The 17425-nt window shown below is 38.5% G+C and overlaps 1 protein-coding gene across 1 annotated transcript in view; it reads left to right on the plus strand.

Moving 5' to 3' along the window:
- Nucleotides 1–17425, plus strand: part of SULA (NAD(P)-binding Rossmann-fold superfamily protein) — a 608848-nt gene that overhangs the window by 288866 nt on the left and 302557 nt on the right. The window contains exon 7 of the mRNA XM_089431599.1: nt 15461–15522. Coding sequence (XP_089287725.1) covers nt 15461–15522 — 62 coding nt within the window. The remainder of the gene's footprint in view (nt 1–15460; nt 15523–17425) is intronic.

Here is a 17425-nt window from a genome sequence, read left to right on the forward strand (position 1 = left end):
GAGCCTTAAGGGATTGCGTGGGTCCTCAAGGGGGCGATTTTCGGGCGTCGGCCATTTCAGAAAAGCTTCCTGGGTTTTTTTGGGTTTCTTGAGTAGAGTCCGATTCGAGAGTTTCAGAATTTTCTGAGGAGGGGAAGAACCCCAAATCGTCATTTGATTACCAGTAGCAACAGCAGCACGACAGTTCTCCAGCAGCTTGGACGCAGTTCAGAGGGAGGCCATTCCTTTGCTATTCTGAGTGTATTTCTTCACTTGCCTTGTGCAAGTCGAGGTGCCATCTTTCTGATCACCTCCTGTACTCATTCTGTTACTCAGTATAATAAAATGGCTTAGCATTTCTCTCTACATTTCTTGAGTATCTGCTTATGGTTATATTGTTATATGTTGCACCATTGTTATTTTACCTCTTTGAGCTTCCCGGCTACTATACCACTTGTGTGTTTTCTCCTATACTCTTAGACAGAGTTTGGAAAGGGCTAGGTAGCCTCCAGATCTCGTCCTCTTTTAAGAGGCGACATATCTGGTAAATGCCCTCCCAGTCCATCTTTGGTTGGAGTTTGCTTGTGCTTGAGGAATATTCCTGGTAAGGGATATTATACAGCTGGAGTGATGCAAAGGGTCCCAGAGGCTACACAGTGCCTTAGAGGGCTGGCGCAGAGGGGTTTGGGGCTGACGTAGAGGCCAGAAGGGCCAATGTAGAGCTTCAGAGGTGTTGTTGAAGGTTTCATGGGATAGGTTTTCTGAATACCTGTTTCCGAATAGAGTGGTACTACTGCCAGTTATTTTTCTCTATCGAGTGAGCTAGTTTGGCACCCAATTGTACTCAAGGAAATATTGAATAATAATAAACCCTCAGAATAGGTGCACCGGTTTTCCCACATTGGGGTTTTCCGGGGACATTTGTCCCAAAATAATGGTGTCACTTATGTGTTTGTTTTCTTTCAGCTTATGATCTGTAGATGTTGAGAGTGTATTGTGTTTATTTCGTTATTTATATGTTTTAAATAACTTGTTTAGAATTAACAAGAAGAAGAAATAAACCAGAAGAATACAGATTAATTTCTAACGGATAGACTTAGAAATTTCAACATGCTGCCGAAAGGAGAAAAGAAGTGCGTGTTTGGGGGAATCTTTAGAGAAGAAGAAAATCGAACTTTTGGTGACTCTCTCTCTCAAGCAATTCGATATCTTTTGGGAAGTGCTAGGGAATGCAAAGTCTGTTGCCGGAGGGAGAAAAGAAGTGCGACTTTTGGGGAATCTTTAGAGAAGAAGAAAATCGAACTTTTGGTGTCTCTCTCTGTTTTGTGGTCTGGTTTAGGAGATTGAAGTCTCCTAGGGTTTTGTTGCTGCCAGAAGTTGCATGTTGCTGGGAACTGCTGCCTAGTCAAAGTTGCTGGAAGGTCGAAGATCTTGGAGGCTGACATGGTGTGGAGAGAAGGTCTGGTTTTGGTCTAGGTTGAAGAGTCTCAAAGAATACTATTGAAAGGAAGAATTACTCTGACTGGGTTTTCCCCTCGAGGGGGGTTTTGCTTTGGCATGTGCCTATATCTTGTGTCTCTTGTTTTGTGATCTTCATGTATGTATAATTGCTTGATGAAAGATAAGATAATAAAGAAGTAAAAGAAGCCAACACACTCACAAGCAATTGTCAAGAAAGGAGAATCAAACCCTAATATAATATCTTTGATTTTCTAGCACATTCTCCCAAGGGACAAGGGACTAGTTCAATTGGTTGGTGATCATACTCTATTTTTTTCCAGATTTTCTCTCTCCTAACTTCGCCCTTTCAAGGCCAAGCTAGGAAACTAGGGCTTGATGCAAATCCCTAGGGAAGTAGAGCTTGGTGGTTGGAGAGCTTAAACATCAATGGTATAGTATTTTCCACAAAATCTATCCTTTTGGTGGGTATCCACCTCAATTTTATTCATAAACTTTCTTGGCCTAGTTGTTTGCCTAAGAGGTAAACCTTAGTTTTGCCTTGCTGAAACTTAAGGGCTTTGTTGAAGGTTTCATGAGCCTTGGCATTGCTGGTATACATTGTTGGAAAGCTTTTCTCTTAGCCTTTACCTTTGGAAACTCCAACACGTCAAATTTATCAAACGCTAGGTCTTGCATGTTCTTTCCTAGGTCTCGTCATAGAAAGCGAATTGTCTCCTTGTGAAGCCTTGAACCTAAATTGTGCCTTTCTTGAAGAGCTCCTAGTGAAACCATCTTACATATTAACCTTAGAACATCTATCATAAGTGATCTCTTTCCTATCGAGATTCCTCCCATCGGTGAAAGTCCATAAAGAGCAGGGCATTTTCGCTATGGTGACAATGGGCCACTACCCCATTATTGTCTCTTGGTCTAGTTTATGCCTTGTAGGGTTTCCCTCTTGAAGGCCTTCTAGATTTTGCAGCCATAGGATCAATACTTGATAGATGCATCTTTCATTTCTTCTAATACATTGCTTGAATCATATGATTGATATATTGTAGATAGTCCACCAACTTGCACTGATAATCATTCGAAGAATTACCAGTCAACATTACACTAGATTCCTTTAGAACAAGTCAAAGTGTAATCCTAGCCATATTCTCATCCATACTAAATGATAGGCTTAGGATCAAGTATACAGAATCCCCTTAGGATAGGAAACAATCTCTAGACCTAGAAGTGAGGGGCAATGCTTTGAGGTGATAGTGGGCTATGGGCAGCGTCTCTGATAGTTTCCTTAGGTTTTCCCCTTGATGAGGTTAGGAGTCAGTAATTTTTCCTCTAGGGAGAATTTTAGAGATAACAACAGGTATATATGATTTGCATCATACCTATTTCTATTTAGCATATATAAAAAAAATATTAGAAGCATTTTTTTATTTTTTATATGGTTTGTAGGCTTTTTGACTTAGTAAGTGGGTCCATCTTGGATGGAAAAATGAATCCATGAAGAACTAGTAGTGAATACACAATTCATTGGCTGTGAATAGCAAATACAGGTCTATGTTTCTTTCAGCATAAATTCGGATTGGATCCATATCCCATAGGTTATGAGGGGGCCTAAACAGTTAGCGTGCCTCATTTTTATACATGAAATTTAAACAAAATATTAGTACTTTTCTAATTATATTCTCAACATTTTAGCCATTATTATTGTAGGACTTTATTTTCTAACTTATTCACATTTTTAAGAGATCTACTTAAAATATGTATCACAAAGTAACTAAAGCAATAGGTGGTTTTACATTTTCCTTGATTACAATGTGAAACACTAAATCCAAGTGTAAATATAGTATACTCTCCCTATTTGTAAAGATTGATATTAAGATTACCAAATGTAAGCACTGTAAATAATTTAAACAACTATTCCCTGTGAACAAAATATGAAATAACAGAATACTATAGCCATTGCAGAAACAATGAAGGCTTCTAAAATTAAACATCGTGAGCTAATGATAAAAATCCCTGAGTTTTATAAATTTAACTGACAGAATCAAAACTGACAGAACCAATGAGAGTACTTACCTGCAATCCTATGGTTGATGATGCCTCAAACTGCTCTTGCTTCGGTTACCAAAAGATCGAAACCACCCAGCCAAACTGAGCAGAACCTCGCTTACTCAGTCCAGTAGCTTCTCAATTGAAGCACACTATTCCCCCGTGCCCAGAAACCTCAGAACAACAAGCTTTCCTTCCGTAGGTAACTCAAGTTTACTTCTTCAGTATCCCCTTCGTTCTTCCTTCTTCTTTCTGATCCCCCTTCCCAAACTCTTCTTTCTGGTTTATAAATTGTTTCTTGGCGGTGGTCGTCCTTCCTCCAGCACTCACCGCTTCATTTCCTCGTGACACCCTTCCCATGTCGTGCCATATACATTTTTTTTTTAAAGGGTATATTAATTTTTGATTAACTTTACTTTTGTTTGATTTTTTTTTTCTCAGTAAAAACTAATTCTATTAAGAGAGCATATGGTACAATACGAGATTACAAACAAGAGAAGCAAGAACATAGGCAGCCGGAAAGGATTGGCTATCCACCTCGGCTCCTAAGAGAGAAAGAGAAGAGAACATAGCTGAGCAAGAAGAAACAAGAGGAATAGAGGAGCAAGATCTGAACAGAGGATTCTACCCAACATGTGCCGAATCCACTATTCGACATTTTTTCCCTTTCTTTTTACCAACTTTGACCCACTCAAGAGGACTTTGCTGGGCTGGCACGATTTGCAAACTGAGATGCGCTGACGGAGAGGTCTCCTTGTCTGAGTCCGAGGAGGAGGATTCATGGTTCCTTTTCTGTGAGACTGGTAGGACGGACGAATCCACAGGACCTGCCGAGGACGGATCCGGTTCCGACGCTGCTGCCACACCTTCCTTATTCTCTTCCTCTTCATCGGAGCTGAAATCAAAATCGTCCATGGGAGGAGGATCATGGGGCTTCCAGCTTTTGGATTTCTGCTTAGGATTGGCTTTCTTCTTTTGGGCTGGCATCGAGGGACAAGAGCTCTGAAGGTGACCTGTATGATGGCAGTTGCGGCAGCGAAAGGCTGTGTTCTCGTAATCCAAAGTTTGAGTCCAATGGAAGTCTCCAATTTTGAGATTGATTTGGTCCGGGAGACCTTTGCTCATGTCTATTTCTGCACAGATCCTGGCAAAAGTGTATAAGCCCTTTTCCCCTCTAGAGACGTCTGTGTCTAAAAAGCGGCCTAGAGAGTTGCCAATCCCTTGGAATACAGCAAAGTGCCATAGATGCGCTGGGAGGTTTGGAAGTCTGACCCAGATGGGGAGTTTGGTGATGACTGCTGTAGAGGGATCGAAATCTGGGAACCAAGGGGTGAGGAATAAACCAGCTGCCCCCCAGAACCATGGGCCACCAGTTAAGGCTTTTTGATAGTCCTCAGCGAAGGCAAACACTACGATGAAGAATCCCTTTGAGCATAACAGAACCTTGCAGTTGTTGGTCCAGTTAGAGTGAATCCATTGATAGAGGTCTGCTGTGCGTGGCCATAGCCCATTAAACCTGCAGATAATGCCATGTTCCGCAAAATGCTGGGTTTGCTCATCCAGCGTTGGATGCTTTATTTCTATGGAGGGGGTTTCCTCCAGTTTATCCACCAGGAAAGGCTTGGGAGCTTGAGCAGGTGGAGCTGTTCTCTTAGGCAGCTTAGCATGGACAACGTCCTTGTATGAAAACGCCTCAGCTGAGGATGACTGTCCTGCAGCTCCCCCTCTCAAACGAAGGGTAAGAGCAATGGAGGTATTTCTCTTAATGCTGTAAAAAGACAAGGGGCAAAGATCCTCGAGTTGTTTACCTTCGTGGAGAAGTCGCTGTGCTGCAGAGGGAATCCCCAGCTTGAGTTCCAGAGCCTGCTTGAGGTCTTGCACTTGATCCGACGCTCTCACCCATTGTAGCAGAGTTTTGCCAGATATAAGCTTGATCATGATCTGGAATGAGGCAGAGAGACTAGAGTTCTGCTTGCCTCTGCAGATCTGAGACAACAGGCGGCTGGAACTTTGAAGGGCCTTCTTTTCCTGCATTTGCCGCAGGGGATTGAGAGGAGAAGAGGAGGGAGTCCTAGGGTCGCCGAATCTGACATTGCGTTCCGCCCAAAAGAGCGTCCAGATGCTCCATTCGGGCTGATCCAGGATGGTTGAAGATTTCTGAAGGTCAAATACAGAGCATTGGCAGTTCTGGGGGGATAGAGAAGAAGTTAATCGACGTGAGCGACCTTCCAGGGTAAAGAATTTGTTTCCAAGAGCCGGCGCCTGGAGAAAACTGAGAGCATGTTCTGCGAAATCGCTCTTGACCAATGCGTCTACAATCTGATGGGGGGAGCTGTAGCCAGATGCAGCGGCAGAGGGCTGAGAGCTGGCGGCCCCAAAGTCCAGAGCGGAGTAGCATAAGGGGCGGGGAGCTTTCAAAAGAACCTTGAAGACAGGCGGAACCGCAGTAAGAGCGTGGATCTGCAATTCTTGGCTGAAACACGCTACGCCATCATCGATAGGGCCGAGCTGTGTCCAGACGACGGCCAGAGGAGAGGAGGCGGCGTCTGAGCATCTAGGGTTCATTTTTGTCTCCCGTTGTCCTTTCCTTTTGTTTGATTTTAATATAAAGTGTTAGACTTATATTAAAATACTTTATCATTAATTTATTTCTATTATTTTATTAATTGAATAATATAATTTATTTACTAAAATTTATTTAATATGACTTTTATAGATAGGTCGTTACATACACCCCCCCTTCAGAAAACTTCATCCCGAAGTTAGAGTTTTATCTTATATGAATATTTATGATAGCGATTAGTACATTTTTCTTAGAATTGTGTATTGAGGTTAAATTCTTACTTAATGTGAGGGCACTATAAAATTGGTGTTTTGCATACTTTAGGTTTATAGCTTTAATGATCATGTTTTACTTCATCAGGTTCCCCAACTATTACAAAATCATCCTATCCTTCCTAATCTCTTCCGCTCTCATCCTATCCGTCCTCTACTGGAGTATGCCATGGTGTCAATTATACTCGCCTAACCATTCATAAACTCCAAGGATAACAACATCGGCTATACCGACCTGATCCCTAGTAGGCATCCAACAGTCATCATCACATGTCTAGGGGAGCGTAACTCGCACAGTCCTCCCATGACTCTAGGAATCAAAGGGTAAACGGTGGGCAACACCTCCACCCCTCCCAGTAGAATCAGGGTTAATACCCTATCATGGAATCTCTTTGAGCCTTAATTTTTCTGAGGTTTCTATCATCACGCGGTTATTTTGGTAACGGATATTATCTGCAATCATAAACACTTGTCCATGCAAAATGTGCATTAACATATTCAAAACAAATAGCTTATGTATAATTCACACATGTCAATCACAGTATAACATACTTTGCCTTATTCTATTCATGTCATTAACTTTCATATTTAAAATGTAATCATTTTTTGATTCCTATCTCATCATTCATTTTGATAAGCATAGATGAAACAAAATTATAATATTTTGATTCCCATCAGAAGCAAACTTACTCAAGTATTTAAACTTTATTTTGATAACTATAATTTAGTAAGATCAATAACATATTCCGTCTTGGTATCCATGTACTAGCGGAATTAAACAGATATTATGTCATAAAAATTCACGTTTATATATGATCATTTCAAAATGGTTCTGAGTCTCTAGTTTGAAGTAAAGTAAATATATACAAAACATGGTTTAAAGTTCTTCAAAATTGGCACAAATTGGGGTATTTTTGACATATGATTTCCGTATCTTCCCAAGTCGCTGATCCAGGACTATACTTGTCCCACTGGACCTTAACTTGGTCTACTAGACGATTTCTGAGCTGTTGAACTCTACATTCCAGTATACATAATGGTTCGATCGATATGGTTCCTTCGTCCGATACCTGTAGTTCCTTCCATTAAAGGTTATGAGATTGGTCAGCTATGTAATGCCTTAATACAGATACATGAAATACATTATGAACTTTATGCAAGTGAGGTGGCAGTGCAAGACAATAGGCGACAGGGCCAACTCTTTCCATGAATTTAAATGGTCGAATAAATTGGGGTGATAACTTTGTCCCTTTTCCAAATTTGATAGTACTTTTATTCGGTTTGATGCGGAGGAAAACGTGATCTCCTACTTCATACTTCCTATCAATTCTGTGAGCATTAGCATAACTATTTTGTCTATCATGTGCTTCCTTTAATCGCTGTCTAATTTGTTTTATCTGCTCCTCCATTTTTTGTATTAATTCTGGTCCTACTATCACCCGATCTTCTAATATGTCCCAACTTAATGGTGTTCTACAAGGTTTGCCATATAATGCTTCAAATGGAGGCATTCCGATTGAGCTGTGATAACTGTTATTGTATGCAAATTCGACTAAGGATAAATACTTTTCCCAGTGTGATTGTTGATTCATAACATACATCCTTAACATATCTTCAAGTACTTGATTTACCCTTTCTGTTTGCCCATCGATTTCAGGATGATAAGCTGTGCTCAAATTTCGTTGAGTTCTTAAGGCTGATTGCATGTAAGTTCAGAATCTTGAAGTGAATTGAGAATCTCTATCTTATATAATCTTCTTAGGTACTCCATGAAATCTGATAATTTCATTTATGAATACTCGAGCTACGTCAGTAACTTCATAAGTATCTCTTATGGGAATGAAATGGGCGCTTTTCGTTAATTTAACCACTACTACCAAAATGGCATCGTGTCTTTGAGAAGTAAGAGGTAGCCGAATGATAAAATCCATAGAAATAATCTCCCATTTGGTCATAGGAATGTCGTGAGGTTGTAAAAGACCCGCTGGATGACAATGATCTGCTTTTACTTGTTGACATTCCAAACATCTTGCAATGAATTGAACGATATCACGTTTCATGTCCGACCAGAAGAAAAGTTTCTTGGTATCCGTATACATTTTCTTTACTCCAGGATGTGCACAATATACTGCTCTGTGAGCTTTCTTAAGGATAGTGTCTCGAAGATCTTTGTTATCAGGAATATACATCCTCGCATGAAATCATAAGATTCCATCATCTTCTAGTTCATATCCTTCAAACTTAGATCCTTTTGGCTTTTTACTATCAAGACTAGATCTTACCTTTAAATACCAGCTATCCTTTATGAGATGTTCTAGTACTCGCTGCCTTAAGTCTACTTTGATAGGTATGAGGGAGAATATCCGTGGTCTTCTGCTTAAAGCATCCACTACTACATTTTCTTTTCCTTTAATATATGATATTCCAAAGTCATATTCACTTAGGAATTCACTCCATCGTCTTTGTCTAGCATTTAAGTCTCTGGGTGAACAAATATTGTAGACTTTGATGGTCGCTTTTAAGTGTAAAACTTCGCCCCATTAGATAATGTCTCCAAATTTTTAACGCTACTACTATAGCGACTAAATTTAAATCGTGAGTATCATAGAGTTCTTCATGAGGCTTTAACTTTCTGGAGACATATGCTATTACTCCTCTATCCTGCATTAATACTGCACCTAATCCATGTTTGGATGTGTCAGTACATATCGTAAAATCTTTGTCCATATCAGGGACTCTTAAGATTGGTGCATTGTCAGTAGTCTTTTGAGTTCAGAGAATGGTTTATTACATTCCTCAGTCCATTCATACTTAACACCTTTACACTGAAGGGTTGTAATTGGCTTTGCAATTTTGGAGAATCCTTTCACAAATCTTCGGTAGTAATTGGCTAAACCCATAAAGCTTCGTACTTCATGTGCGTTTTTCAGTATTGGCCATTCCATGATTGCTTTTACCTTCTCAGGGTTTACTGAAATCCCTTTCACCTAATATGATATGACCTAAGTAATGAATCTTTTCCTGAAAGAACGATCACTTGGATAATTTTCCATACAACTGATGTTTTCTAAGACTGGACACCACTATCCGTAAATGCTCTTCATGCTTTTTCTCATTCTTGGAATAGATGAGTATATCATCTAAAAAGACTTGTACAAATTGATCAAGATATTTGCGGAAAACACTGTTCATAAGATTCATGAATAATGCGGGTGCATTTGTCAACTCAAATGGTACCACAGTAAATTCATAATGCCCAAAGCGTGTTCGGAATGCAGTCTTAGAAATATCGCTTTCAGAAATCCTTAGCTGATGATAGCCTGATCGAAGATCAATTTTTGAAAAGACAGCAGCTCCTTTCATTTGATCGAAGAGATCATCAATTCGAGGCATAGGATATCGATTTTTTACTGTAGCTCGATTCAAGACTCGATAATCTATGCATAATCTTAAGGATCCATCTTTCTTCTTGACAAAAATTAGAGGAGCACCCCAAGGAGATATACTGGGTTGAATATGTCCTATATCGAATAGTTCCTTCAATTGAATTTGTAATTCTTGAAGTTCTGGAGCTGTCATTCTATAAGGTGTTTTAGAGATTGGTTGAGTACCAGGTTTCAATTCTATTGTGAGATCTAGCTCTCTTACAGGGGGTAATCCTGGTAATTCCTTTGGAAATACATCCGGAAATTCGGTTAACACCGGATATTGTTCTAAGGATGGTCCTTTTTTTACTTACTTCTTGAATTACATATGCCTGACAACCTTTTCTTAAGCAACGCTTCATTTTCATTGCTGATATGTAGCGTAAAGATACTTTTCTCTTGATTCCTTGAATTTGGATCGCTTCTCCTTCATCATTTATACCTAGAATTCTTTTTCCATAACAGTCTACCCAAGCTTGATGAGCTTTTAGCCAATCCATACCTATGACAAGATCATATGTTCCTAAGGCTGTGACATAAACTTTCAATTTAGTCGAACAGACCCTTAGGTCAATTTTGCATTGATCCACACTTAAGTCTACGGATTGGAGTTCTCCTGAGGCCATTTCTACTTGTCCGAAATCATTTTGTCTGTGAGCTGCCAACCCACATTTGTTTAATGCATATGACGAAATGAAACTATCTGTGGCAACAGTATCAAATAAGATTTTGAGTTTTATACCATTAATAATACCTGAAGACTCCACTACAGTGGATTGATGTGCTGCTTGATCATTGTTGACTAATGCATGAATTCTATGATTGCCTTGATTATTTGATATTGGTTCCTTTCCAGTCCTATGCAATATACCTGATGAAGTTTCTGGACAATCACGTTGAAAATGCGGTCCTCCACATCCCCAACAATTAACCTGTGTTGGTCCTCTTGAATTAGGACATGAATTTCTAGATAAAGAGCTTTGTTCTCTCATGTTGCTTCCTCTCGAATTTCTTCCTCTATTAGCAGTTCCACGAGATGTCCATGGACTGGTGTTTGATGATTCAGCGGCTATAGTATTAACTGCCATGGGAGCTCTTGTTCCTACATTTCTTGGGATAAATCTATTACCATAAGGTGGTCTTGAGCTACTTCCCTTGAAGAAATTTCGGGGAGTCTTTCCCGGAAACCCCTTTAGTAAAGTTTCCGCTGGCCCTACATCCTTTTTGATTCCTAGATGTTCTTCTGCATAACGGCCACATTCTACCGCCTCAGCTACTGATGATGGTTTCTACATGCTCACCAAGGCCCTGATGCGAGGATTTAACCCAAATATGAAGCGTTCAGACTGACGTTCATCAGAATCTAAGTAGTGAATGTATTTTACAAGATCCATAAACCTTATCTCGTATTCCTCTACTGTTTTATTATCTTGAACTATTGTATGAAAGGCTTCGACTTCTTGTTGTTGAAAATATGGAGGTAAATACTTCGCGCAAAATCTTTCCTCAAACAATTCCTAAGGGACATTATCTGTTGTGAGGTGTAGTTGTTTTTCCAGATTTCCCCACCAAATCAAGGCACTTTCCTTTAATTGAAATACAACAATTTTTGTTTTTGCAGAAGAAGAATATTCTCTTAATTTAAAATATCTGTTCATTCCTTCTAACCATTCCTCAGCACGCTCTCTAGCTCGCCCTCCTGAAAATTTTGGGAGTTTAATTTTCTGAAACTCCCTAGAAATATCTTCCTTTGACCTTTTATACTCAAAATTCTTTGGTTCCGCTAAACTAGTTGCTAAGGGTTGAAGTTCTTCTTTGGTCTTAGCCATGGTTGACCCTTTTAATGTTTCCAATAAGGCTTCCAATGAGTTCATTATCACAGTCAACTCCGGTGCTGGAGCGGTTGGTGTTGATGATGGTGGTGGCGATGGAGATGGTGATGACGATGGTGGTGGCATTAATGACGGTGATGCTGCCCGATCACGTCGTCGTCGCTCATATGTCCTTACCATCGTAATGATTCCTGTATATATAAAGAAAATTTGTAAAAATTTAAGGTATTCATTCGGATTTAACATATATTTTGCAATTTCACATTTTCAAACGGGTATAGTTTTGCTATTTTTATCTGCTAGGCAGATCTTACTGGTACCGAGGTCAAGGAGGGTGGTCTCGTGACCTCCTTGTCCTAATGCAGGGTTTTTCTATTTTTATGCACAATAATACGTTTCTAATGCATGGGTCTTTTAAACAGACACTTTAATCTTATATAATAAACTAGATTTCCTTCGACTAGCATTTATTAATCAATTTAAAATTATACTATGTCCTAATGATTATAATAATCTAATTTGAATATAATTCTCCTACATAACATAATTATTGAATTATTATTTATTTATTTATTTTTTTTTTGTTTTGTTTTTATATATATTAAGAAATTATATTAATATAATTTGAAACATAATATTGATGTTATTCCTATGGTGCTCTCCATGGTGGGTGTATATATAGTTATAAACTATGGTTGAAAACCTAACGACAATGAAATATATATCAAAGTTCAGCAAACCATGGAGCGTATTTATATGTATTTAACTTATGGTAAAAGTTTGGTATATAAAATTTATATGTATCAAAACCATGTCAATCAAACTATACGATGGATATAATATATGTTATTTATGCGATGGCAGATAACTTACAATATAAAACCTATGCTATGGTCTTGAGGCAAATGAAACAGTGACTGTCCAAACAGTGGCACGAAGCAGAGGTCGGAAAATTCATACCGTAAATAATTATGTAAAGAAAGGTGAAATGCTGAGATTAAGTGTGTCTCCTTAAAGGCGTGTCTCCTTAAATGCAACACACTCATATTTCTCCTCCACGCCATTATTGTAAACAAGAGAAAGCATACCAATCGTGCCAAATGACGTCTCTAGAAAGTCTGCTACCTGTCACTTCGCTTTCCTTCAATGATATTCTTATGTCAACCTCCCCATCTTCTTCCCTACTTAAATTGGTTTACAACACCATTCACCCCATTCGATGCGGAGTTAATACATGTCAAGCAACGTCGGAGTTACAAGCGCGGAGGTGACATAGAGTAGGTCTAAATCGCTGGCATGTTGAGTCATAGTGCCACGGGTTCAAACGTCGGGTGTTGCCAGGTTACCGCTGGTCGAGACCGCCGGAGGCTAGGACTTTTATAATGCCTGAATTATAATATATATATTCTGCAGTTATATTAATTGGTGAATATATATATATATATAACGATGTTTAGTTAGCATTGATCTAATAACAATTCCTTTTTTTTTTTTAATGCACCAAGAGGTATGGTATTAATGTAAAGACATTAAATTTTCTTTTTAAACGCAATATGTTTATATACTATAATGTTAAATCCTCATTGCACCTTGTAAAATTTGTTAACCAAACAATTTGTATGCTGAGCGGGGAGGTTCGACCTTGGAACCTGCCCGAGACCTATTTAAAATAGGCGAAGAGAAAAGGCAAAGCCTTTGTATTTGTATTGAGATCCTTAGCAACCATACCAAAGAGGGGCGGAGGGTTATAATTTGCATAATCTTCAGGAATGCACAAAATTCAGGCCATTTTTCATCTCTCTTAGGATTTAGGATTTAGGGATTTAGGTTGTAGGAAAAATTCAGGTTTTACATGAAGCTGCTGGTCCAGTCCTTACATATTCTGGGTTTTCGCTGGGCACTTTCATGTCCTTGCAGGTGAATCTACATCATATTCGGCCCTGTCCTCTAAGCATCCTACTCTATGCCGTCCCTCTTCTACGTGCACGTTACTGATTTGTTCAGAATGCTCAGAGATATTGCTCTAAAGAAGGTTGAAACTCAAAGAAGGAGCATTCTCAACAATTCGGTTCCAGTTCTGAGATTTGGTACCTACAACCTTGATTTTCTCTAATGAATGGCATCTAATGCCACTAAATAGGCATTTTATACACATGCTCTCAAACAACGCTTGAGTAGCTCGATTTTGCCCCTTTCTTATGAAGCAGACCTGGAATTGTTTGACTTCCTCGCAAGCACATTGAGCACTATTCAACCTTAATTTATAAACCCTATGTCTGAGGCATGTGCTTTTTTTGTTTGGTTTGGTTGCTAACATTCACATATATTTTCCTTGAAACAGTTGTCCAAGTTCAAGACTCAAACCAGCGAAATTTTAAAGTGATTTACTACAGTTTAGGGAAATTCTTTGAAGCAATACCGTAACTTTCTAGGGGCTCAAATTCAAGGACCGTCTGAGGGCTAAAAAGCATGATAAATCAGAATGTTAGAGCAAGCTGGTTCAAAGAAGTAACATGAATAGTTTTCCCTCTACATTCCTGAAGCCGCTGGGCACCATCTTAAGGTTCTTGGCCCCATACTTCGTGACTTGAGGAACTCGCATGGGCAGATCTTGAGATTGATCTTGCAAATTCATTTGAATTCTCTCACTGTTTTGTCTAGCTAGAGCTCATTGTTAAGAATTTGTGGTAGTTGTTCTAGTGTCCTTCCGTTGGCCTGGCTGTCAGACAGGGACAACTAAAGTCACCAATGCATATGATCTACCTTGAGGTTTTGATTGAGCATGGGTTTTAGAGTATTAGTTACTTCTAGGGCCTGTAAGATTCCAAGGGTTTGAAAACTTGCTTTGATACCAAATGTAAAGACTGATATTAAGATTACCAAATGTAAGAAATGTAAATAATTTAAATAACTATTCCCTGTGAACAGAATATGAAATAACAGAATATTACAGCCATTGCAGAAACAGTGAAGGCTTCTAAAATTGAACATCATGAGCTTATGATAAAAATTCTTGAGTTTTATAAATTTAACTGATAGAATCAAAATTGGCAAAACCAATGAGAATACTTACCTGTAATCCTACGGTTGATGATGCCTCAAACTGCTCCTGCTTCGGTTACCAAAAGACTGAAACCACCCAGCCAAACTGAGCAGAACCTCGCTTACTCAGTCCAGTAAGCTTCTCAGTTGAAGCAGACTATTCCCCCGTGCCCAGAAACCTTAGAACAACCAGCTCTCCTTCCGTAGGTAATGCAAGTTTACTTCTTCAGTATCCCCTTCGTTTTTCCTTCTTCTTTCCGATCCCCCTTCACAAACTCTTCTTTCTGGTTTAAAAACTGTTTCTTGGTGGTGGCCGTCCTTCCTCCAACACTGACCGCTTCATTTCCTAGTGACACCCTTCCCATGTCGTGTCATATACATTTTTTTTTTAAAGGGTATATTAATTTTTGATTAACTTTCTTTTTGTCTGATTTTAATATAAAGGGTTAGACTTATATTACAATACTTTATCATTAATTTATTTTTATTATTTTATTAATTGATTAATATAATTTGTTTACTAAATTTTATTTAATATTACTTTTATAGATAGGTTGTTACACTATTGATAAAATCCACTTTAGTACCTTTTTCATATTATTGATTTCATATACTCCAGAATACATCCCAACTTTACATGGATCCTGTTCTTTTATGTCATGATTTTGATAAAGCTAATATCTTAAAAGTTTATTGTTAATAAATTTTGAATCTTTGTAGGAATCCATTTGATCCAGGGTTGAATTGTTTGGAATACACTCAATGTCTATGTTCATTCACTCAGACAACATATTCTCCTCAACTGTCATCATATAGCTTGTTATTTGAATTTTGAACTCTAACGTGCAGGAACAAGCGAGGGAGAAACTTTTGATGAGACAAGTTCTTCAGGAAATGATTATTTATCTGAGGTAAGCACTTACCAATTACTTGGTTTCTATTTGACAAGATGAAGAAGACAGAAAACCTTGACAAGAAAGGTCAATCTACTTGGAACTAGCAAGCCTGTGGCAATGCAGAACCTATCACTGCGAAAGAATCTATAAAATTTATTCACTTATTTGGGCCGCGAGCCCTCTTCCAAACACTGTCATTTTCCAAATCTGAGATTCTTCCTTCTTCATAATAGCAAACGTGTACCTTTCCTTGGCTGTTATTTTCTCAGGTCTACTCTTTACAGTGGTCTAAGGAATCTTGAATTGGTTAGTATGTAATCAAGCATCCAAGGTGAACTAAAACTGAAGAAAACTTCTTTAGCATCTAGTATACACAGAAGAAAGGAATTACCTTGTTCAGTTTTTTTCAAAGCTCTCATCAATCCCTTGAGTCACTTCTTTCCACTTGTCACCTTTTCATGGTGGATGCCCCGCTTTAGAGTTTATTTAATGCCTTTTTTCTTCTAATTTTTATGAATAGGAGTCCTGGAATTTCCAGGAGTAAGTCAGAGCTTCATTTTTCCAGGTCCTTTCTTATTTTGAAAGCTCTCCTCCCCCCTCCCCCGAAAGAGCCATTTTGACATGTTTTGCTTGGCTTGTTTGAAAAGGCTTTTCTTGATCTCTTCCCATGATGTTCTGCAATTCTTCCCAATTAAGTTATCTATCCTTCAAATAAGTCAGTAATGTGTCAGACTCCTCACTGGAAGATTATGGCACTTCCAAATTAGTCCATGCCATTCCACATCTTGTTATACAAATTTATGCATCCGGAATGAGTTCGTTGAACCTTGATAACTGCTTTCTGTAGCATTTTAAGTTCACACGGTTGTATATAAAAAATTACAATAGCTTCAAGAGCCTTATATTGTTCAAATATCTTAGGTTGTATCTATGATATTCCCCCACCTGTTGTTTTATTGTATTATTCCGGTTTAATTATTTTTGTTATATTACGGGAAATTTTATTTAGAAAATTATATGTGGTTAATTTTATCAAAACATTACGAGATTTCTAGGACACAGACACACACACACACACACACACACACACACATATATATATATATAAACCCAGAATATGGCAAGGATAAAATATACAGCAAATACAACACGAACAGATGTAGCAAATCTCAGCTTATTTATATTAATATAGAAAGACTGATATTACAAACAACTGGAGAATGGCTGAGATAGAATCCTCCAAACCGCTGTAAACTGGATCTGGCCTCAAAATATATTTACTGCAACACTGGATCTGACCTCCCAAACTAAAACTGCAACTGATAAACACTCCCTCGAATTTTGAATGGATTCACTAAGGGATGAGATGGGTTTCCATCCGCTCTCACCAAATTACTCAAGGGTTTTTGTCCTGGGGCTGACTGAAGCTGAGAACAGTTCTCCAAACCTCACCAATAGGAAATACAACCAATCCAAGATGTCCCAAATGATTTGTTCCCCTCCTTTTAAAATGTAATGGATCTCTCTCCACCTGTCTAGAAGCATTTCTTGTTATTTTATTTCCATTCTAGAAGATTCACCTCTTTACTTTATTTAAGTGACTTTCAATTATTTTATTTAAGTTACTTTTATTCTTCTGGCATTTTTCTCTAATTAAGCACCTTTCCCCATTTTTTTAGTTAAGTGACTAATTAAAGTCACTTTTAATCCTGGGAAATTATTAATTGGCCACCATATTTTCTCTAGCCACTAGAAACCACTTGTCACCATCCCATCCTGTAGGTCTCTTCATTTCAGTGACAATGAGCTATTACACTAAGGTGTTTCTCCAGATAATTCCCTTCACACAACACCTTTAGCATTTTTAATTAAATTATGCTGATAATAACCCTGTTTTACGGGATTCATCAGAATGCAA

This window comes from Pinus tabuliformis, chromosome 5_1 (genome assembly GCF_031772625.1).
Source record: "Pinus tabuliformis cultivar Carrire ecotype Pingquan chromosome 5_1, CPIR1, whole genome shotgun sequence".
In the NCBI taxonomy this organism is placed as follows: Eukaryota; Viridiplantae; Streptophyta; class Pinopsida; order Pinales; family Pinaceae; genus Pinus; species Pinus tabuliformis.